The sequence below is a fragment of the Lutjanus erythropterus genome, chromosome 5 (assembly GCF_056507025.1).
Source record: "Lutjanus erythropterus isolate fLutEry1 chromosome 5, fLutEry1.hap2, whole genome shotgun sequence".
Lineage (NCBI taxonomy): Eukaryota > Metazoa > Chordata > Actinopteri > Lutjaniformes > Lutjanidae > Lutjanus > Lutjanus erythropterus.
The window spans coordinates 32,700,265-32,723,689 of NC_139321.1; the positions used below are offsets into that span (position 1 = coordinate 32,700,265).

A 23,425-nucleotide genomic window follows, 5' to 3' on the forward strand; every position below is an offset into this window, starting at 1 on the left:
TTCAAAGGTTGGTCAGAAGCTATGATATCATGGCTCCTGTTTCTGCTGAATAACTCAAACTATGCAGGTGTGAGCTTGGCTAGTGACTGGATGGGAGACCTCCTGGGAAAAACTAAGTTGCTGCCAGTCGTGTTGGTGAGTCTACAGTGGTCTGTCTTCCCTCTAGTCCTAATAAAAATATCTCAACTCCTTGGCCAGAGTCCAAAATTTATTTATTTTTGCCAAATGACTTATGAATTTTAACAGCCACTCAAATGACTACCATTGTGTTTTGGCTGTTTGGCTGGGGAGTGAAGGTAATTCATCTACCCCTTGATATTTTACCATCTTTTGGCTGGTGCTAATTTTGGTCTTGACCACAGTGCAGTGAAAGGGACACTGCATGTCATCCTTCAGATACCTTAAACTGAGGTCCTGACTCACTGTGGTCATTAAAGATCCCATGGCACAGAGTAGGGGGTTCCCCACTGTCCTGGCAAAATGTCCAACCCAGCTCTCTCCATCTGGCCACCTAATCCTCCGCCATTGTAACGGGCTGTGTTTCCCTCACCTCACCTCAAGCATAATGGCTGCCCTGCATGACTCAGGTGGGAGCTGCACCGGGGATGGTTCAGGTTAGTTTCACCCCCTTCATTCTTTGCACTTCAAGCAATTATGACACAATATATAAATGTATTCCATCATTATTATCTACTGGCTAGTCCTAAAAGCACTGAAGATATCTTTAAAGCTACTACATGGAAGTTCCACATTGTGTTGATTTTGGAGGCCCCTGTGGACAAAAGCAGCAGTCTTCTAACACCATAACCACAAAATATAACTTCAAATCTAAAGAAAAATCTCCTCCTGTTTCTTCTTAACTGCCTAACGCAGGGGTTGCAAACTCAAATTGGCTTGGGGCCATTGCTGGTATTGTCATCTCACAGGAGGGCCACTTCAGTGGCTAAGTTCTACAACAAAAAAAAACAGATTTCTGAAAATGTACTTTTTTTTATTCTAATATATTTTTGTCACAATTAACAGTTTTTTACTTAGCTGTGGATTGGACTGAAACTGAAACTATTGTCACTTTGATTAACAAAAGTGTAAGAAAATATCAGTATATTTGAGTATTAGTGTGTGTGTGTGTGTGTGTGTGTGTGTGTGTGTATATAAAAAATAATTAAACAAAACAACATAACTTTACAGACTGGATTATATTAAATTTGAGGACCATGACATGGGCCAGAGGGAGGGGGATGAGGACAGGATATGAGCCCTTGGCCAGCCGTTTGAGACCCCTTGCCTGATGTAACTTTCCATGGGAAAATGTGACCATTTGCGGTCTGCACGCCATAAAATGTTTCATCTGATTTAAAGGAAATTCCGACCTGGTGGCAGACATTAAGAGTAACTATGTATCAATAATCAATCTTGCTGATGGTCACATTTGTTTATGTAACTCATATAGAGCCATCAATATTACACTAAGACTGTTTCATAACCAGTTTAAAATTCCCTGTAGTATCTTTAATGTAGATCATATGTCTCTTTCATATGTTAAAAAGGCTTACCACAATTGTGCATTAACATAGATATGCCACCCTTACTACTCATATACAATAATAACGTTTAAAATCAAATCATCAATGTTAACCATGGCCTAGTGCAGGGGTCCCCAAATGGCGGACCGTGGTCCGAGTCCGGACCCACACGCCGTCCTATACTGACCCGGACCTATAACCAATAAATTATTAATAGATTTTAAATTTAGACGGGACACTTCAATTTTAACTGGCGCAACTTTTCTAGTCTTTCCGCCGCTGGTTTATCTGATCAGGAAACACACAGACCAACTGCAGAGAAGCTGCGTGTGGAGGAGACTGTTGTTAATGACGAGTTTATTACAACAGAAACTAACGTGATGGTTGATGACATCGACACCAACCAGATGCACTTATAAAATTAAACAATTGTCTATACGTAAAACAGGAGAGTCTGTGTTTCTCTGTGAGAAACTTTAAGACCTTCTCACAGCAGGTGCGCAGCTCCAAAAATAGAAAATCATGTCGCGGTGCCGATGTTTTAACACTATTCACTGATCCACAGAGAGTCACTCAAACACTGATCACTGACCTGCTGTGATGGAAAAATACTCACATTCTTTATTTAGATATTTTTACATCGTGGAATTAGTGTTTTTACTTAATCACAATTTAAAAATTTTGTATGTTATTGTTTCCTTTTTTGAAAAATCAACATTTTTATTGCTGTTGTTGTACTTTAATGGTATTCTTATTGTTATTTTTTTTATACTAAATACAGACGTGCAAACACATAAGAGGAGAAAAAGGTGGCATGTTGGTAAACCAGTCCCCTGTCCTCTGTCCTCTGTCCCCTGTCCTCTGGGGGTCTGGGAGCGTCTGTCCTGCTCCAGAAGAAAAATGTTGTGATTTTAACATGTGAACAAAATATTCTGGTGACTGTTTCAGTTAAAAGAGTTAGTTCACTCTTCTGTTTGTGGTTTCTGCAGACATTACCACCTTTACTTTTACCTTTTTACTTGAAAAGAAAAGTAAAAAGTAAAGTGAAAATAGTAAAAGTAAATCTACATTAAAAGTAAAGTTACTTTGCTGAGTATTTTTACTTTAGCAATTTATAGTTGTTCATTTAATAGACCTGTCTTATCTTCTCTTTTGTATATTACCATTGTTCTTAAATAAAGCAAAAGTAATGTAATAGAAAAAAATGCAGAACATGCAATATTTCTTATCTGATTACTCGATTAATCAGCAGAATAATCGATAGATTATACTTAAATTTTACTGGTTTGGCCCACTTGAGAAAGTTAGACATTATGATGTTCCGGACCTTTGCTTTAGGAAATTTTCTCTAACTGGACCTCTTTGAATTTTAATTGAATAACCCTGGCCTAGTGGTTTTAAATGAGTATCAGATAAGTGCAGTATCCCTGGTTCAATTTCCCACCTGAAATTGAACAACAGTCTATTATCTAGAAGAGAGTGAGGGACAAACAGATGGGGATAACACCACTACAATGAATCCAACTGAGCAATAGAAAAATATTCTAGAGTCATTGAACAAACAGCTTACTGCTGTCATCAGCTATCAGCATTATTTCTGTTTCTGTTCCAGAATTGTTCCTGATTTCATGTGCAGAATAACTCATTTTAAAGAGAACTTGGTGACCTTGATTCAAAGTCATGTTACATTATCATGTAAAATTCATTCAAAGCTATTCACCAGTAATATGAATAAACAATGCCATGAATATAACCTTGGATTAAAGAGATACCAAGAGCACATTCTATCAAGACCGCCTATCAGTGAGTGATATGAAAAAATAAGTCTCTATAAATATGACTCCCCTTGTGTATACTCAGTGAACTGTAGGAGTTGACATATAGAACAATATGAATGGATATATAACTGTCCCCTGGGCTACAGGAATTCATTCAGATGGTGAGAACAGCGTTGTGAATATGATCAACGCTCTGCTGAGTAAGTTATCAGAAGGCCTTTGTGGTGATGTAACAATATTAGGGGATAAGAGTTGTTAAATCCTCTGTCAGGATGACCTGGAATGGTCATTCATAGAGCTGGAAATATTATCCCCTTATTTAAGACTGTGGAAAATTTTAATCATGTTAACTCGAGTTTAAAAAAATGGACCTGCTGTGAGTGTTTCTGTGTGGTATGTAGGCTTTTGATATACAAGTACATCTTTGTATGGTGTGAGTGTGTGCCCGTGTGGGTGAAACGACAAGGCAGAGAGTGGCCTGGAACAAAAGGTCTTGAACTTGGCCCCGGTTTAGCAGTCCGGTCCAGGATCTCGGGGTGGAAAACAGAGAAACAACAAGTCCCACTGACATCACTAGTTGAACTGTTAGTGGGCCAAGAACACAGAACAATGACAACTGACTGGGACTGACATTACAAGTCTCAAACTGTGGCCTACATCTGTGGTTTTCAAGGCTCCTTTGTACATAATTCTGATGATAGATAAACATCAATATAGTGACTACACTGAAACCTCTATCATATATACATTTTTCTCAGTCTTAATCATATTCAACATTGAGAAAACCAACAAAAAAGACAGTAATATTTTGTTGGAGGTTATATGAGTTGGCTTATGTTTTTTCTTTTAATCATTACAGCTTTTCATGTGAAAATCTAATATTTATGGATTTTTTGGCTTCATGTTTAATGCCATTTGCTGCTGGAAAACTTTGCATGGGAAGGATCTTCGTGTTGCTGAACTACTCAGGATTTTTTGCATGTATGAGTGCAGAGTATCATTTTTTAATTTTCTTTGTTGTTTGCACTGGAAACACAAGTTCTCAGCTTTGGCCTTGGTTATGTGGCCCTGTTCTGCAGGTCTGTGCACGAGAGGAAACTACAGAAGAATACTGATGGACGGAAGCTGAAATGTGCTGGTGGATGCAGAAAAGCTGACCTACTGTAGTTCTTGTTGTCAGTCACATTCTGCACTATTTAACACACTACATTTAGGTGATGAAGGAATGTCACTATCAATATTCATGTCAATATTCAGTGTATTACCAACAGCAGATGGCAGTCAACATACCTCCTTTGAGAAGCAGACAGGAGGAACAGCACAGAAGATAAACAAGGTACTGCTGTGGACAGGGCCAGCATCAAAACCTATTTTAGCCAAAGGTCCACCTCTTGAAACAGGGGAGTTGCCGACCAACTGCTGCATCTATCTATTAGTTTGGTTTTGTTATTTTGTGACTTCAGTGTTTTAAAGGGTAAGTTCAGATTCCCCACAGAGCTTTACTCATAAAACACAACAATAAAGTACCCAGTATTGAATAAATAAATAGGCAAGCATAAAGAATGAAGAGGTATAACAGTGGATGATTAAAAATCACACCAAGGACAAAATTTAAAAACAATTTGTGGCATAAAACTGTGCAACACTAAAGGTAAGTACAGTGTAACTCAATAGTTAAAAATCAAGATTAACAGAAAATTATTTTTAAAAAAGTTTTTTGATAACAATAAGTCTTTGAAAAAGATTTAAAAGAAGATACTGATGTAGCAATCTGAAATTGTTTCACAGCCGAGGAGCTTTAACAGCGAACAGTCAGACACCTGTAGGCCGGAGATAGACTTGCTGTTTAACCACACGTTTGCGTATGCATATCATTAATTTCTGAGGACGCACACAATCATTGCTCCAAATGGACGCAGGATATGCAAGGCAACCATTATGCATAGGGATGCGTGTAGCTAAAGGCAAGTATACTGGTGGTCTGGTAGCCCAGCTAGTTGAGCATGCACTCCATGTACCAAGGCTATGAGTGCTCAACAGGCTGTGGGTTCAACTCCTGCTTCAGGACCTTTGCCGAATATCATCACCCACTGTTTCTCAAGCTTTCCTATCATATCTTCAACTGTCCTATCAATTTAAAGGGATAAAAGCCCCCGGCCTTCGTCTTCTGCGAGGTAATGTTACATTATGGCAATGGAGTCTGGTTGTGACAGATATGTATATAACTGCAATTTCCCGTAGGAAAAGCTGTTGGACACCAAGGTAAAGTGGTTAAAATATCCTAAATAATGAGTGCATTGAGTTGCATGAGTGCCTAAACTACCTTTGCTGTTGATGCTGTCCACAGTACAAGATTGCTTAACTTAACTAATTACACCAGTACTCCTGCTACTTCCTGGGAGCATCTGGATAGGCACCTCATGCACCCCCACTTCAAATAATCCAAACTAACCCTTTAAGGCTTAAACCACATAAATGAGCAGTGAATAAAAACCCTGATAGCCGTGCTGGAGACGAGATCATTTTTAAGCCAGAGGGTAGTTGGGAAACAGCAAGGAAAAAACTGAGTTTTCAAAACAAACATTTTAGTGGCAGACTTTGAGCACCGAAAAAAAGCTCTTAGTGTGAAGGTCTAAACTGTTCCTGTTCATTTTTGTCTGTGTGACTGTATCGTTTACTTAGCCCTCTGGCCTAACGTTCCTGCAGTGAGTGGGCCGCGTGAGTTATCTTTCATCCTTACCTTCAAATGTGTTAGAGACGGATTTATATTCGTATTCTCTCCAGCCACTCATAAAATGCTGTCAAAGTAAATAAATCAACAGTGTGGCTGTGTATTTCTAAACGCAAGAGGGAGAAAAAAATGAAATGTGTAAGTGTGTGTGTGTGTGTGTGTGTGTGTGTGTGTGTGTGTGTGTGTGTGTGTGTGTGTGTGTTGTCCCCTTACAGAGATGATACAGATCTCCATGACTGTCAAAGCAGGTCATCATCGCCTCCTTACGTAACTCCATTCCACCACTTAAATAGGGTATTGCTCAACAGGTTATCACTATGTCACATGATCATATAAGTGCATATGCTCCAACCTATACAGGATGTTCCCAGCTGCTGAACACTGCGACGGCCTCTAGTATTTGTAACATTACTCCATTAACCCAGTTCTAATTTATGTCCATAGTCCAGCTTTACATCCGCTACAGCTAAACATGGCTCGGGTCCAGAACCACTTGACCAAGTTGGCAGAGACGAAGTAACAGGACACATCCTGATTCATTTATCTCCTGAGGTTAAACTATCAGAGCTGGAAAAATAAGGCTGTCATTAAGAGGCTAATCAATTAAGTAGACAGACAACAGACTGTCTGACCAACAATGTGTCAGCAATTCCCACTGAAGCCCTTTTAAAACACAGTATGTATAACATCGCTGGCTTCACTGATCTGTTAAAATGACAGCTGTTTGTCATATAGAAATGTGTGGCCATTATTGCTTTATTCTGACATGACAGGGCCTTTGAGCTGGAAGGGGAGTGGTCTCAGTTTTCTCACAGGCTGCATCATCAATGGATTTGTGAAATCATTTAGTTGTTAAAGCTGTCATTAATTACTGTGGTGAGCACAAAGACACTAGCACCATTTTCACAATAAAGTCCCGATTCAATTTTATTTATCAGCTTTATCATATATTTAGAGAACTGGGGAATTACGCTGCTGCCTCTTTTGGTCCACCAATGCACAAGAATAGAATAGCAATAAGAAGATGGGACTCTTGTTTGCAAATAAAATTAACTTGACTCATTAATTTCTATTTTTGCGGCATTGCGGCATTTTAGTGTTATCACAGAGGTGATAACATTTTATATTCTTATCCAGATATCCTGACACTACAAACCCACTGGTTTCATCATAGCAACAACAAGCCTCAGCACAGCCTCACCCTCACCTAAATAATAATTCAACAGACTCTCATTTTGCCAACAAGCAAGCCCAAATCCAGCTTAGCATCTCCATGTCATGCCAGCCTCTTTGAGTTTTAAAGTTATGCCCAAACATGCCATGACACAACAAAGGTCCTCTTCTATCTCATCCCCTCCTTATTTCATGTGCTCTTCTGTTTAACATACCCACCCAACTTTTACAATGTCCCTTTAATTCTTTAAATTTCTGTTACAAAGGGTTGCATAAACAAAGGTTAATTTAATCTAAGATTAGTTCTAATCAGAATTTAGCAAAACTAGGTTTAAATCGAATAAATGACATAACAAAAACTAATCAGTTCAGTAAAGTGTTCTGTAAGTGATGCAAATAAAGTTTCATCAAACTCAATGTTTGTTTACCCAAATTAGAATAAATAAAATATGAATCTGAGTATTGTTGGAGGTAAATATAAAAAAGAGAGGGAAACATTAACTTTCAGCTGCTCCTTAACAAAATTTTGCATTGTTTGCTAGCTAGCTAAAAACTAGGTAGCCCACTTATGCTGGCTTGGTAGAAAAACTCTTATTTCTCCTTCGACAAAAATGTGTTGGCTGAATTATGATTACAGTGCAAGAAAGAAGAGACAGATCATAAAACTGGGTTTTGTCTGGTGCTTAACTTTCTTTGAAGAATTTGATTATTTTGCTCAATCCATCTCAAAAAGGCATCTATATTAAGACTTAAACTTCAAACATAAGTTTAAAGTTAATACTGGATCAACATTTAAATTGGAGTTTAACATGGTGCAAAAGAATTAAATTTAATCTAGGTTTAGAGTTAAAACTAAACTGAGGTTTAAAGAGACATTTAATTTGAAACTTTCTTCATTTTAAGACAGTTTAAAAGTTTGGTGCAACATAATTAAAAGTTAAATCATGATTTAATCTAGTTTAAGAGTTCACTCTTGTGCAACCCAGTCTTACTACTGTAGATTATTATTGTTGTAGTTAACCTCTGTGAGGCCTTTTGAATTTTACTCTAAAGTTTGCTACATGGCTTAACTCAAAGCATGACATGTGTGGGTTTCCTGTGTGAAAGCAGGTTTGTGTGTGTGTTGGGGTGTGTGTGTGAGATAATCCCCTTCATGAGGGTTTGTTCACCTAGAGAGCCATCCCCAGTGTAGTGCAGGGGCTGGAAGTGTGAGTTGCACAGTTACATCATCACCACCTTCTTTTCCTTTCCTTCCCCTCCCTCGCCATCTCTGCCTCACTTCACTTCTTTCTTCTTCTCTCTCTGTACCCTCACCACTTCTCCCCCATCTTTCAGGCTGCTTTTTTCCCTCTACTTCTCTTAACCACCCACTTTTTTGCCCTCTCTCTTACATAAGACATGGATCAGTGCAAAGATGATTTGCCTTTACAGATTTTTCTCACCATCCCTCTCTGCTCCTTCCTCTTCTGCTTCATCTCATTTTCTGTCTCTTGGTAACGTTATATTCTCATTCATCTCACATGGCAGCCAATAAAAAAGACAACAATGGGAGATTAGGAAAAATCTAGACAGTTAAAGAAAGGAATTTGGAAAATAAGAATAAATATCTACTTTAGCTTATTGTTTTGACGTTGATATCAGTCAAGATTTCAACCACACCAGAGCAGTGAGACCGCTCTTGTGAAGGTCTTCAATGACTTACACTTAAATATAGACAATGGCAGGATTTCAGCTTTGGTATTATTGGATCTCAGTGCTGCGTCTGACACAGTCGACCACAACATATAACTAGGCTGACTGGAAAACTGTGTGGGACTTTCTGGCACAGAACTAAACTGGTTTGAATTCTACTGAAAGTATATGGACTACTTTGTGTAGGTAATTACAGATCTGAGCTGACAAAAATGACCTGCGGAGTGACCCAAGGTTCCATTCTGGGGCCTCTTCTGTTCAATATCTACATGCTCCAACTTGCTAATATTATTGAAAACAACAAAATTTGTTACCATAATTATGCAGACAATAGAGACGTTTATGTAATCATATCACCAGGGGGCTATAATTCTATACAAATGCTCAGTGGCTGCATTCTACAAATCAACAAATGGATGTGCTAGAATTTTCTTCGATTAAACAAAGATAAAACTGAAGTAACTGTTTTTGAAGCCAAAAAAGCACAATTAAAAATCAGCGCTTAGCTTCAATCAGTAATTTCAAAAACACAAACCAAGCCAGAAGCTTAAATGGTTTAGAGCCAAAATACAGTTTTGATGTTCTGCTCTTTAATAAGCCATCCAGACCTGTCAGGTTTACTTTCTGTCCCTGAAGTTAAAGGGACAGTTCCCCAAAATCAAAAGAACATATTTCTCCCTGGCCTGTACTGCTATTTATCTATCTAAATGTTACTGGTGTGAGTTTTGGAGATATCGTCTGTAGAGATATGTGCCTTCTCTCCAGTGTAATGGGACTAAATGGCATTCTGCTTGTGGTGCTCAAAGCACTAAGAAAATACATTTGAAAAATTCAAAACCAGTGTTTCTTTCCAAACATCATGACCAGGTTACTCGGGATAACCTTTTTGTGAGCAGTTTAATGTAGGAACTACTTTCTTTCTATTAGAAAATACTTCCAGTAGATTCTAAAGTAGATCTGGTAGATTTCCCACATGAAACTGCTCAAAACAAGGTCTGTGGATTATTTTGAGCAACCAGGTCATGATTTCTGAAAAGAGACACTGCTGTTGAGTTCAAATGTTTGTTTGTTTTTTTTGGCACTTTGAGCACCATAAACTCAGAAGTGCCATTTAGTCCCATTAGATCAGAGGAAAGACAGATATCTCTATGGCCAATATCTCCTACTATGTCTGCAACAAAAACATCTAGATGGACAAACAGCAAAACAGGTAAGAGGAAAAATCTGTATTTTTGATTGTGGGGTGAACTGCCCCTTTTAAACTAAGCATGGTGAGACAGCATTCAGTTTTTATGCAGCACATATCTGGAAAAAACTGCAGGTCTGCTACAATCTTCAATTCTTTCTAAACAAAACAAGGATGTTTCTGTTTGCTTCTGCCTTTCACTAAACCACTGCGGCTTTTGATTAATATCTTAAAAGGCACTCTAATTTTTACTTTCCTGTTTTATCTTATCTTATATTTTCTTTTCAGCTCTTTTAACTGTGTTGAAATGTATATTGCTTTATGTTCCTTTACATTTTGTCTTGATGCTTTTTATGTGTGTTGAAACACGCTATACAAATAAACTTGCCTTACGGAGTTCAATCACAATGTTATTAGCTTTCTTTTACAAGCCAGAGCTTCTTCTTTCTTGAATACAGAAAGGATGTGACAGACAATGACTCCAAGGACTCAAGATTACAAGTCAAGCAAAAGTTTCTTGCAGCAGTACAGAGATGTCAGTTAAGAACAAACTAAAATAATAATATATGTAGATACTGAACTTGCTCTTTTTCTTCAGGCCAGATTTTCATAATGACCATCTGTAACCTTTAAATTCAACATTTAAACATGATCTTTAAAGTGTTCCTGCTCTGCTGGAGAATATACTCTTAAATGTGATAGGGGAAAGGTTATGTGAGATACCAATCAAGTGTTGTCTTATTACTATTGTAATCATTTACTTGTTATCTTAAGGGTAATACAATATAATCAGGCCACTGTAAAATTAAATGTTAACTAAGCCGTTTTTGATACTGTTGGTCCAGTCAGTTTTGTTGCTGGGCAACAGGGGAAATGCCTTTGAGTTTGTTTAGTCTGCCAGTCACGTTCTGTGTGTTCTATGCAAGACAACCAGTGGAATGTATAGTTCAACACAAATGAAAAGCAATGTTTGGCATATGCTCATTACACAACATTCACAATAAGGCAGATTCTGATCTTGACACTGAACATACCTCCATGTTCATTCAATGCTCTGTGTACAGTGTGTGTCTCTGTGTGTATGTGTTTAGGTGTGGTTCTTCTAGAGTCTTCCGAGGAGTATTTTGTTTACACAAGAACTTTCTGCTCAGTAATTCCATGTACAGTACAACAATAGCTCAAGGAAGTGAGTACAGGTGAACATCAAGGTTGCTTATAGTACATTTCTATACAAGTTCTGCCTGACCCACTGCAACTACTTACTGATCATGTAGGATTCACCTGGGTCTGTTTCACGCCTTCAGAATGCATTAAAGCAAATTCCTTTTAATGCCACTATTTTTTTGATGCGCGATTAATGCACGTTCTGTTATCAGAAGCGAGCTTCTCTGTCACCTGACAATGTGAAGAGGCTTGTCTGTTTAAACAACTGGCTCAACGCAAAGACATAGAAGTATAGACGGAGGGAGATGAGAGTACTGATCGAGCTGCAGCTTCCCCTGAAACCAGGGAAAAGTCTGACCCACAGCAGAGAGAGAAGGACAGATGTGTTGACTTGATATAAACACATTTTATGATCATGAATCATAATGTTACTGTACACTTCTGTGGTGCTTGATTTTTTTTACTCAAATTTGCATACTTTTAAATACTTCATTAGGTAGGTTGGTAAATGTAGTCAACTGAAGCAGTAAATTCTTCAGTGTCTTCATGGTCACGCTGCAAATTTGAATAATTAATTTAAAATGTAATAATACTAGACTTGCACCGATTAATCGGCAACGCTCGGAATCGGGCCGGTTTTCACGTGACTGGCCTTGACCGGTGACCGGCCGGTCAGCGTCACAAATCCGGTTCTGTGCCCGTCATTGTCACACACATGTTCTGCACGATGGTCACGTCATGCGCGCAGCAGACAAACTGACCGTGACGTCAACACAGCGCTGATAACAGCTACACATTCTGACACACGTCTGCTTGAAGATGGTGTCAGAAACATATTCCAAGAACAAGATAAAGAGAAGACAGACAGTCTACAACGAGACAGAGCAGCTGACAATGTCGCAAAACAGCCGTAAACTCTCTCGCACTTCAGGCTAATGCTAGCAAGCTAGCAGCAGACTGCTGTTCACAGAGGGACAGTTCAAATCTCACCTCCTGTTCTGGCTGAAGAATAAACAACCTGAGTTGATGTGTCTCCTCAAACATTTTCTCATCCAGACTCCTTTAACTTCTGTGTTTGTTTTTCTCACGGCAAAGTTTTACTTCAAACTGTTGCACCGCGTTAGTCTCCGGTTTGTTTACATCCGCTTCCACAAAAGATCACGTGATATCGCGTCCCACGAAATCCCGCGAGATTATCTCGCGAGATCACGTTCACCCAATTCATAATCTTAATATAAAATTATAATAAGGCCTGGTTGTAATCTGGAGGATTTTGGAGAAAGTATTAAATGAATATTTAATAGTCAGTGTCTTATTATGAACACATTAACAAGAAAAGTTGCAAAAATGTTTGTGAATGCTGTCTATTACAGTTCTTAGAAAGACTGAAAATCGGAACCGGCCAAAATCGGAATCGGTAAGTCAGACCCCTCAAAAATCGGAAATCGGAATCGGCTAAGAAAGTTGAAATCGGTGCAAGTCTAAATAATACTGGGAGCTTTTGCTCTCTTTTGCTTTTGATCTTCATCAATTTTCAATTTAGAATTGAAATGCTGATACCCCTATAATTTGTAATCACAAATTGCTTGTGGTCCTTAAAATGAATGGTATGATCATATCACTGTCATAAAATTCCACCATGAGTTGGGAAACGATAATACTGTACATCAATTATATACAATATAATAAATACTGAAATTATATCAGTAGTCAAGCAGTGAAAACTCACAGGTCAAATCAAATGATGAAGGCCTGGGCCCTCTAGCAGAGGCCAGTCTGTTATTATGGCCTTGTCTTTTTCTCATTACACAATATTGAAATTTTAATCTTCACTTTTCACAGAAGGATTTGTCTGTTATTTCTGTGCGTCAACCCAGAAAGAATTTCACCCCGATCCTGGCAGAGTGAAATGCCAAATTCTACTGTCTCAGTGCCATTAAAGAGGAAGAGAACAGACCAAGAGGAGAGGACAAAGGGGATTTTGATGGGTTTTGTAATTTCTTCTTTGCTGTTATGTCAGGAATGTTGCCTTACAACAACGTGGATACAAATGATAGCTTTATATACTGATTACATGGTGAAGGGGTAACTACAAAGACCCCTTTGGGAAGAGTGAGCAAAAATAGATTAAACATACTTTATGTATGCCTGAGGGGAAACCATTACAGTAGGACGTGGAGATGTGAGGGCATGGGACCAGAGACTAACTTAAGGAATAAACTGAAAAAAGGGCAACCACTCTTTTTCTCTGTTATGGTTTAAACAATATTTACACTATTTTCACCATGTGATAGATAGAGTGGAAATAGAAATCAGAAACAAAAGTTGACAGACAGTACCTGTTCATTGATGGAACTGTAGTCGTTGGTGGTGGAGACATCATCATCCTCTGAGTCAAACAGGCCCTCCTGGTTGTCCAACAGCTCCGCCAGGACTCTGCTGACAGACTCCTGGTCCCGAAGGTCCTCTCCTTCTGTTGATAGACTGCAGATAGAAGACCAGAGATGAGTGTGTTTGTGTTCCTGCTTCCCTTGGGCCATTAAATAATTACAATAGCTGAATAAATGCATGTGTAAGTGCCTCTGTGTACCTCTGTTTATGCCACACAAATCAGTTTCTCCCTGCACAGCAATCCTAGTCTCATGTTTCCACTTTCTGATGATTTGTGATATGGGACAATTTGCAATGGATTATTTTACTCCTAATAAATATTCATAACTAAATATGTTAAGAGTTATAACACCAAACATTTAAATTAATTAATTAGGTGTGGCATATAGAGACCCTGATTAAACAGCATGATTACTGTACAGGTGTGTCGGACAAGAAAATGTCACTCTAATATGTGCAGTTTTATCTTGAAAAGGGGCCACAGGTGTCAATTTTTTCCCCAGGAGTGCTTAGTCATGATCCGCTCTACTCGACCTCTGATTGGCTAATCCTGATATTCTTATCCTAACTAGGGTTGGGTATCTCCACCAATACCTTGACTTCAATACCGGTTTCTAAATAACACTTTTTTCAATACCAATTCTATCGAATCCATTTCTACAAAAATAAAATTGCATGACACATTACTTCACAATTACTCACATCAAAGGAGGAGGCTGTTTAAATACTTGAGAGCAACTGGAGAAGGTTTTTACTCCCCAGGAAGTCATGACTTGCCCCACTGTACCTCTAAATGGTTTAACCTGATATTGTTACCCTAACCAATCACTCCTCATGCCTTGGCCTAATCAACCCAACCAATGACAGCAACAAGTACTTTTTTTTTTTTATCAAATTAAAACTACACATTTTAGAGTGGCCTTTTACACCTGTCAGGTGGATGAATTATCTTGGCAAAGCCAAAGTGCTCAATAACACGAATTTTAACAAATTAGTGAATCAAATCAGCGAAATAAACATTTTGTGTGCACATAAAATGCCTTAGATCTGCTTCAACTCATGAAAAATGGAAGTGAAAACAAAACTGATGTGTTTATTTTTTTTGAGTATAAAGACTTCTCATATGGAAAAACATGCACTTTTTGGACTCACAGTATATGACAGCTCAGATTATTTCACAAAAGGACAATGATTATTAATTTACTAGATAGATGAGTGTGTTTGATGATGTGTGTTTGTTCAGTGTTTCTTTTTTGTATAATGGTGAACACTGTCAATAAAAACTGCCGCAAAATACTCATCTATGGATATCTTACTGGAAGATGTCTGGCCCGAAGACAGCGGCCAGCGCCCCAATGTTCCAGCTCTCCTGTTGAAGTGATGCCACACTCGCCAGGAAGCGGCACAGGAAGCGCAGCAGGCCGTAGTTCAGCTGGGGAAGCTGCTGTAGGAGGTACTTCAAGTTTCTACACAGCTCCTCTTCATTGCTGTAATCTGGGGATGTTTAAGAGTATAGGTTATGATTATATATGACTATTAACATTTTTTAAGTTTCCTTGCAGTCAACACCTGTTAATTACAGTAACTCTTTTTTATTGGAAATGGGTGTTGATTATAATTATCACTTGCCATTACAGCTTGTACCCTGTATACATGCTGCACTCAATGTTGCTACAAAGCTCCTTCTCATTACTGTATTTGGAGAAACTGTGCAGTTATGGGTTATCAAGCCCTTGGTGTTACTTCACAGATGACCTTACAAATTCTTATCTCAGAAAAATATGCAGTCACAGATAAGATCAATGTACAATCCTCTGAGAGAGGTGAAATGAGGTGAAACAAGCAATGACATTAGGGAGGAAAATGTGGAAAGAGGGTAATCCTACACGTCATATCGTAGCACCATTAAAGACTATAATAGATCGAGAGATGAATAACATGACATGGTGATTCCATGAAAACACCCCCACTGCTGTAATCTGCATGACAGCAACAGAACAACCACCAGCATGACAAGGGGCTTAGAAAAGATTATCTGTGAGGCAAAAAAGGACAGGGCAAAGAGGACAAACAGAGAAAATGTAGAAGAGGGAGATTTATGGAAGTGATTATTCACTGTCCATTAAACGTGTATTGCTTTATCTCTCAGTTTGTTGCCTGGATTTAGTGTGACTGTGGCCCACATCAGAAATGATGCATTACAAGAATAACACTGGGTGTCACTTTGGTCATGCGCTTAAAACATATTCTTAAAAGCGATGTATAAAATGTGTGCATGTACCGGCATCAAATTTGAATAGTTGTTTTTATCCTATAAAACTTCCAACAACTTACATGATCAAGTCAAACATCTTAATGGAGAGAAATAAATAAGATAACACTGTTCTGAATAATAAGGGGGAATATAGACATAACCTTTGCCATAAAAGGATAGATTCACATTGTTTGAAATCCATCTTTACACATTACCCACATGCCCTTTTATGTAATGTACATTGAGAGCATTATGTGTTACTGTAATAATTTTTCCTGTCCATACTGGACGTCTATCCTTTAAGTAGTTGGAAAAATATGGAGAAAAGAGGCAGAGAACAGACATGTACTATTAAGGTTCTTGCGCAGTGCAGCTAACCACCAAGTGTTATGAAAGCTAGTTTCTGCTTCATTTAGTGATCTCAGCATTGCACTGTGTATTCACAGCTTAGATAACCACATGGCCACAGTCATAACACATTAACACAAAATCAACTTGGATGAAAATCCAGAAATGAGAGATAATACCATGTGTTTCATACTTGGTTGATTTTGCCTTGATATTAGGTAAGCTTCAGCAGAGAGTAGTACATGAGGAGAAAGGGTACAAAAGGGTGGCAAAAAGCAAAAAAACAGCATGAACTAACCACAAAACAGATTTAAAAAAGAAAGAAAACATCAGTTATTAGTTTTAGATGAAAAGAGAGAGATGGTGGGGTGAGTGGGTGGAGAACAAATACAGAATGGCATGAAAAGTAGAAAGGTAGTCCCTGTCACACACCTTGGTGTAGCTGTAGTATGTGTCCCTGTATCGCTGTTGGGATAACAGGCTCAGGAAGCTCCTGCAGGAAGAGTCGGAGCAGACTGACCGCTGATGCCAGGTCCGCCTCCTTCTCTAGCTCCACCTCCTCTCCACTGTCGTAACGCTGACGCAGCCAATCCACACGCTCTGCGTTGCCATTAACCAGGAAGAGCCCCTCCAGGTCCAGGTGACCTAATGACACAAAACAGCAATTATTACTTCAAATAATTATGTCAGAGTTATTAAACATTTGATCACTTGACTTAGTAACATCATGCTCTATATCATTATTCATATCTATAATATTTTCTGAGCTTGGTTTGGTCACTGAACCAACAGTCTCCTTTTTAAACCATCTAACCTCCTAGACCAGGACAGACAAGCGGTGAAGTACTAAAAAGAAAGATATGAGCAAGTGTTATTTTTTTAGAACTCTTTTAGAATGATAACAGGATATGGGTCGAAAGCCAAATGTGACTCGAGATTTACATCACTGGAAGGATGACCTTATCACAGCCCTACTCTGCTAGGCTTTAATACTAGCCAAAGGTTTGTAAAATTCAGTTCTCTTGTAAAAGTGATATACAGGCCTGCCAGTTTGTTCGGAAATTAGATAAAGTATCTGTCTGGTGTATAATAAATCTTTTCGAGTGTAAGAACTCTGCAGATTTTGTTGTTTTATTGTCCTGCATGTATTTTTGTGCATATAAATGTAGTCCAAAGGATGTGTCCAAGTGCAGGGGCCTGATCTACTAAAGGATGATCCCCAAAAACACAGATCCTTCAGAGAACCTGATGTCCCCCTGAACCTGTGCTTTGCTCCTAAATGACAAAATTTAGCTTCACAAAACTAACAGTCTCACAAATATCATTTAGAAGCTTCTCATCAACTTGTGAATTCAGAAATTTCTAGCAATACTGAGCTTACATGGATGTCATAGTATAAACCAGTATATAAATACCAATGGTAAACTGGGGTAAATTATATGATATCTGGGTAGAATGTAAGGTTGTCAGGAGTACTGAAGTAGGTATCAAGGTATCAAGTATCTTCTTTTTTTTAAGTAGTATGGTATTGAAATTTAAAATTCTGGTAATGTGACAACTCTAGCGCATTCTGAAAAAGTCATTTTGAATCACAAATGAATGACAACTAGAAAACCATTTATCAGGTTAATAGTAAATAAATCCAGAAAGATTCAATAAATGTAGACGTTAACAAGAACTAACAGTGGAGTTTATGTTGGTCTTTCATTATTTACATTCTGTAGCAGCTTTTTAATTGGTCTAGTTCAAATGATAATGACAACCAGAAACCTGCAAGCAAATGCTTGTTAAATACAGAGTGGCCATGTGATTTTTTCCAAACTTGGGATTTAAAGAAAATTCATCTGGACTCTCAAATACTGGGGGCTGCAAAAAATAAGCCAGCAACGAAGGCTGCAGTTCTCAACCACATTTCAAAGAGCATTTGAAATGGGACTTTTATAATTTAATTTGCTCTAGATGTGTGGATTTATTAGTATGACCAAGCTCTTGAATTTGATATCCAGCTTTCATAAGGTCAGCATGAGAACAGAACTACCAGGATCTGTGGGTGTATACAAATTCATTTGTGTATGTGAACTCCTCCATTTAGGCTTGAGCGGTATAAAGGTATTACAGTTTACCAGGAAATTTAAAAAATCCTGACAGTATGATTTTCAGTTCCGTCATAAATTCAGACATTGGTCTTTCTATTAAACTGATGGGAAGATGCTGTACTGTAGTGGGTAGCTTACACCACACGGAGTCATTCTATGTGTGGCAGCACAGACGAGCAGTCAGATATAGTTTTCATAAGAAGAAGAAACATGGCGTCTTCAGAATAAAGTTACAGGACTAATTAGTTATAACAAAGAAAAATGCCTCTTCTCCTGTTTTGGATTATGATGGATTCAGTCTAGATGATAAAGGTAAGCTAACAAACACTGTAGGCTACTGACTGGTCGTAGTAGTGTTTCGTTGTGATTGTGTAACTTTAGTGAACATTCAAGAGAGCGAGGAGGCAGACTAATGTCTATGGTGACAGGGTTATGGTGAATCCACGCTGAGTGGAGGGAAAGTTGAGCAGTGAAGCTGTCATCCTGGCAGAATATGTAGAGCCTGCGCTGTAAATTTACAATTTAGGTTTAAGTTTGTCAGTGAATAAAGGCTGCATTTTCTCTAGACCAAAGTGGCGCTCCTGTGTGTGCGTGTGTTGTTCCCAGTGGTGGGGATATTGCAGTTATGACGATCATTGTGGGAGTATTAAGTATAGTGGAGTTGAGCCATTTGAGCCAAAAGTTTAACACAAATACTGTCTGAATACCATAGACCCTGGTGAAATGGAGGAGGGTATATGAAGGTATGAAAAAATGGATACTACCCAGGCCTACCTCCCTTAACAGAACGAAAAAATGCATGCATGACCACTCTGACTGTTATCATTCTTGTGTGACAACATCGCTGTGATTAAAAGGACAAACTGACAGCTTCAGCAAGTCCTGTCAGGGCTGGAGCCAGTTTTAGAACATTGTTTTTACATCACCATTTCTTTCCCCTTTACATAATAAGCTATCTGTTCATCTTGTGTGATGTTATGTATTGTGTTGTCACATGAACCGCCTGCAAAGCAGTCTGTGCGCTACAACTGCTACTGAGCATGTGCATGTGTACAGCATGTGTATAGCCATTTATTTGTACAATTCTGACATTTTTTTTAGATGGATAACAACAAGTGGTTATCTTCATGTACACCTAAGTCCAACTCCATTAAGTCTTAACTTCTCTCAGCTTGTCTTAGTCCTGTAAATGTAACAATGAGGAAAATCCACCACAGCGTGAAGTAAAAACAATGGCTGTCAAATGAGAATGCTGATCAGCCTGTTCAGGACTAATTTTGGTCGTTTCCTGAAGGAAAACTGTTAACCAGTGGAGCCTGATGGGTACATTATGCTTCACACAAACTGGTTTGTACATAGAGCTGTCTGGACATGTCTTAAAGCAAAAGTGTTTATACCTGTTACAAGCAGCCATATTCAAAGGCTGAGTAAAAAGCCTGTCGTAAGAGCGGCAAGATGTGATGAATAGTACAAATGAGAATGACAAAGCATATTTTGAAAGAAACGTTACTGTCTACATACTTAATCACCTCCTAACACCTGTATGAGGGTGCATGATGGTCGGAAAGTTAGGAAAATTGTTTCCTACATAGTTTTAGACTTAAAAAAAAAACATATTTAAATAAACACCTACACTACAAAATCAAACTTTTCTCATATTACTTTCCCTTAATATGTTGAATAAATAATATAACTGTTCCCCCATATTTTTAAATTATTTTTATAAACAAGAACTGAAAATAAGAATGACTGAGTTAAAATGGAAATAATTTAATTTTCATAGCATCTGTGCAGCCCTGTTTATTCACTTATTCCTTGGAAACACAGACAAACACAGCCATAAATGTTTGGTTTCCTTGCATGGAAAAGACAGTTCTTTTATTTTTATGATAACTGTCCACTAGTTAACCAATTCCAGATGGGACTGCTCTCTGCGATTGATTAAAAAAAAAAAATTAAAAATAATAATAATAATAATAAATAAATAAATAAATATATTGCCACATATACACTAGGCTCATATACTTGGGTTCGAATAATGTCCACAAAATGTGTGGGAAACACTGGGTGTTTAGCAGGCTGTGGCACACAGGCGTAGAAGCCTGCATGGGAGCGTGGTGCATGCCATACTTCTTGCCTTATTTCTGAGGACATCAAGCTCACTTTGGCTGCACACTCTCACACAGTGGCAAACAAGAAAAACACTTTGCTTGTATCATCAATTTGTCTTTACAAATTCAGAATCTGATATTTTAGAAAACAGAATAGAGGTATTAGTCAGTAAATATTTGTCCATGCCCTTGTTTCTTTTTTCTATATGTATCCAGAATTGGAAAAGACAAAAAATCAAATTCCATATTTTTCCAGACTGCGCAGGAAGCCTGCAAATGGCTTTTTGATTACCCAGTGAGCACTTTGTTTAAACAGCATTGTGCATTTTAAGTAGAGTCTGATGAGTGATTCCCACCCAGTGCTATAACTTTTCACAAATCCCGATGCATGCTGAGAAATTACTTGTCATGATTATTACAGAAGTCCCATCTAAAAAACCTGAGGAGGTTTAACAACAACAGGCAATGTTTTTAAGATGTTTAAGCGGTAATGATGTGGCTTGCGGATTATGAAACAAATGTCTGACGACTCCTCCAGACTCCTGTTCACTCATGAGTCTCTCATCTGTTAACAAGCCAACACAATGTTTTAGTCCAAAATGTTCCACAGGAGTCCTCTGGGACCTTTTTCCATTTTGCAACCTGTGTTCACAGAGGACAGCATTCAGTGACAACGGGGTCCAGTCACAATCAGTGCAGCTAAAACATCACAGTGTCATGTTCATCACACATTGCTGATTAATGATTCAATTAAAACATTTCTTAGCCCTATGTAACACTTGGAGTTGTTCCATGTTCTAACTGTATGAACAATTTAACCTGGCACACCTGCGACAGTTTCAATGCTTTCCTGTTAAAATCTCCGTCTTACACCAGATTACTTTTTTACTTCATATTTTCAACACCCTATGCCGACTAAAACCACACACACAATTAAATAAGAGAGATTAAGGCCTTTTCACTGGCTGAATAACTTCTGGACTGGCAGCACCACTCTAATTAATGCACCAGCAGAGGCTCGGGGGGGATTAAAGACTTATTACATAACCTCATATGGTCGAGCAGCCCCCATGTCACACAAACCACCAACTGGCTTCACTGGTCACTTGAGGGAACTCAAAGTAAATTCCAATAGTTCAAAAAATATCCACAAACTTGACAGGTTTTATGAGAAAATGTATATATCCACAACAGACGACTGAGACAGGAAACTAGAAAAGGAAGCTTTTTCTATTGTTTAACTTGTTGTTTGTTCAACATCCTTTCCTGATGTTCTGATAATGCTTTACAATAGGGCCAATTACAATTCCTATCCAACACACCTGTAGTGCTTCTATAATACGTAGATGCAGTATGACCAGAGTCTTGTTGATTTGTCCTGTAATCTGATCTTTACATGGATATGCTCAGACCACAGATAATGATATTCTTGAAAACAGGTTCATCCGATCTAAACCACTCAGTGCATCCATTTCCCCGGGGTTCACTCAAACTAGCACTAATGGTGTTATGTAGCCAGCACAATTACCAGCCCATTAGCCTAAAAAGTAAAATTTGTCTGTTGAAATAGTCAAAGTCTCCATTTTTATCCATCTCATTCCTCAAAGCAAGAAGTCTGAACAGCCAACCTGCTCTTCTAAAGATAATGACATAAGACTGAAGTTTCTGCTCTGTGAGGCTTGAAGGGAAACGTTCTGGGGGGATATGGGAAAGTCCCAGGGCCAGGACTTTGGTTGGTTCCTCTCTTCACTGTTAAGCTCTTCTGTTTTCAGAAGTGGAGCTGCAGTTGGCAGAGGTGTTATGTAATGAAGAAAGACGCAGACCGGGGAGCTGTCTACTGGTGCATTCAGAGTTCATCTTATCACATAAACTGGATCTCCACTACCAACATATTTTGGTTTATCATGATGCAAGAGCAGTCGACAGCAGCTGGCTGTGCCTGGGAGACCGAAACATCACAGAAGCCAATCAGATGTAACCGAGTGCTCAGGAGTATGTGCTTAAAAGACACAAGTGGGACAAAAATAGTGGAATTCAAATGATAAATACGCAGGAGTGCGATGAAAGTGGGTTGAAAATGCTATTAGTAATCTTTCTTGTTTTCCCATTTCAATCTGAAGCCCTGTGCTACTCTACTATAATAAATAGTAAATAATAGTAAATAGTAAATAAATAATATAATAAAGAAAAATATGTTGTTTCTTCATTCAAAACAAAATATGTATGCTTTTAATAGAAGTTGCTGACAGGCTGACACTATAACTGCAGCTAACAATTATTTTCATTATCAATTATTCAGACAGTTATTTTAACAATTAATCTCAATTCATCTATAAAAGGTCAAGAAAATTGTGAAAAATGCTCATCGCAATTTCCCAGAGCCCAGAGTGACATCTTTAAATTGCTTCTTTTGTCCGACCAATAGTCCTTCACTTACTGTGACACAAATGACCAGGAACAGCAAATCCTTACCTTTAAGAAGCTGGAACCCGCAAATGTTTGACATTTTTGCTTTAAAACAACTGAGCCATTAATTGATTATTAAAAGAGTTAGCAGCTAATTTTACTCTGACCAACAAATTGATTAATGAAATAATTGTTGCAGTTCTAACTGACAGATATAATCTTGATGCTGAGAAACTATAACACTAAGTAAAACTGAGGACAATTGCAAGAGGAGACGTAGATGCATGTTACTGCAATTCAATATGAGAAATTAAAAAATGTTAAAGGGACAGTCAACCCCAAAATCAAAACTACATAACCTGAAAATACTATTTACCCATCTAGGTAGTTTTAACTGCTCACAACAAGGTCTGTGGATTATCTTGAGTAACGAGATCATGTTTCTGGAAAGAGACATTGCTGTTGAATTATATGTATTTTTTGGCATTTTTAGCACCAAATGATGAGTGCAATCTAGTTTCATTATATTCAGGAGAAGGAGGACTACAGCTTACAGCTGATCTGCCAACAGC

At 38.2% G+C, this 23,425-nt stretch overlaps 1 protein-coding gene across 1 annotated transcript in view; it reads right to left on the reverse strand.

The window, feature by feature from the left end:
• The window catches only part of fam13b (family with sequence similarity 13 member B), a 99,334-nt gene that overhangs the window by 48,130 nt on the left and 27,779 nt on the right, over positions 1–23,425 (reverse strand). The window contains exons 4-6 of the mRNA XM_084719676.1: positions 16,673–16,885; positions 14,955–15,132; positions 13,587–13,731 (exon numbers count right to left, since the gene is read on the reverse strand). Of these exons, the coding sequence (XP_084575802.1) occupies positions 13,587–13,731; positions 14,955–15,132; positions 16,673–16,885 (536 nt within the window). The remainder of the gene's footprint in view (positions 1–13,586; positions 13,732–14,954; positions 15,133–16,672; positions 16,886–23,425) is intronic.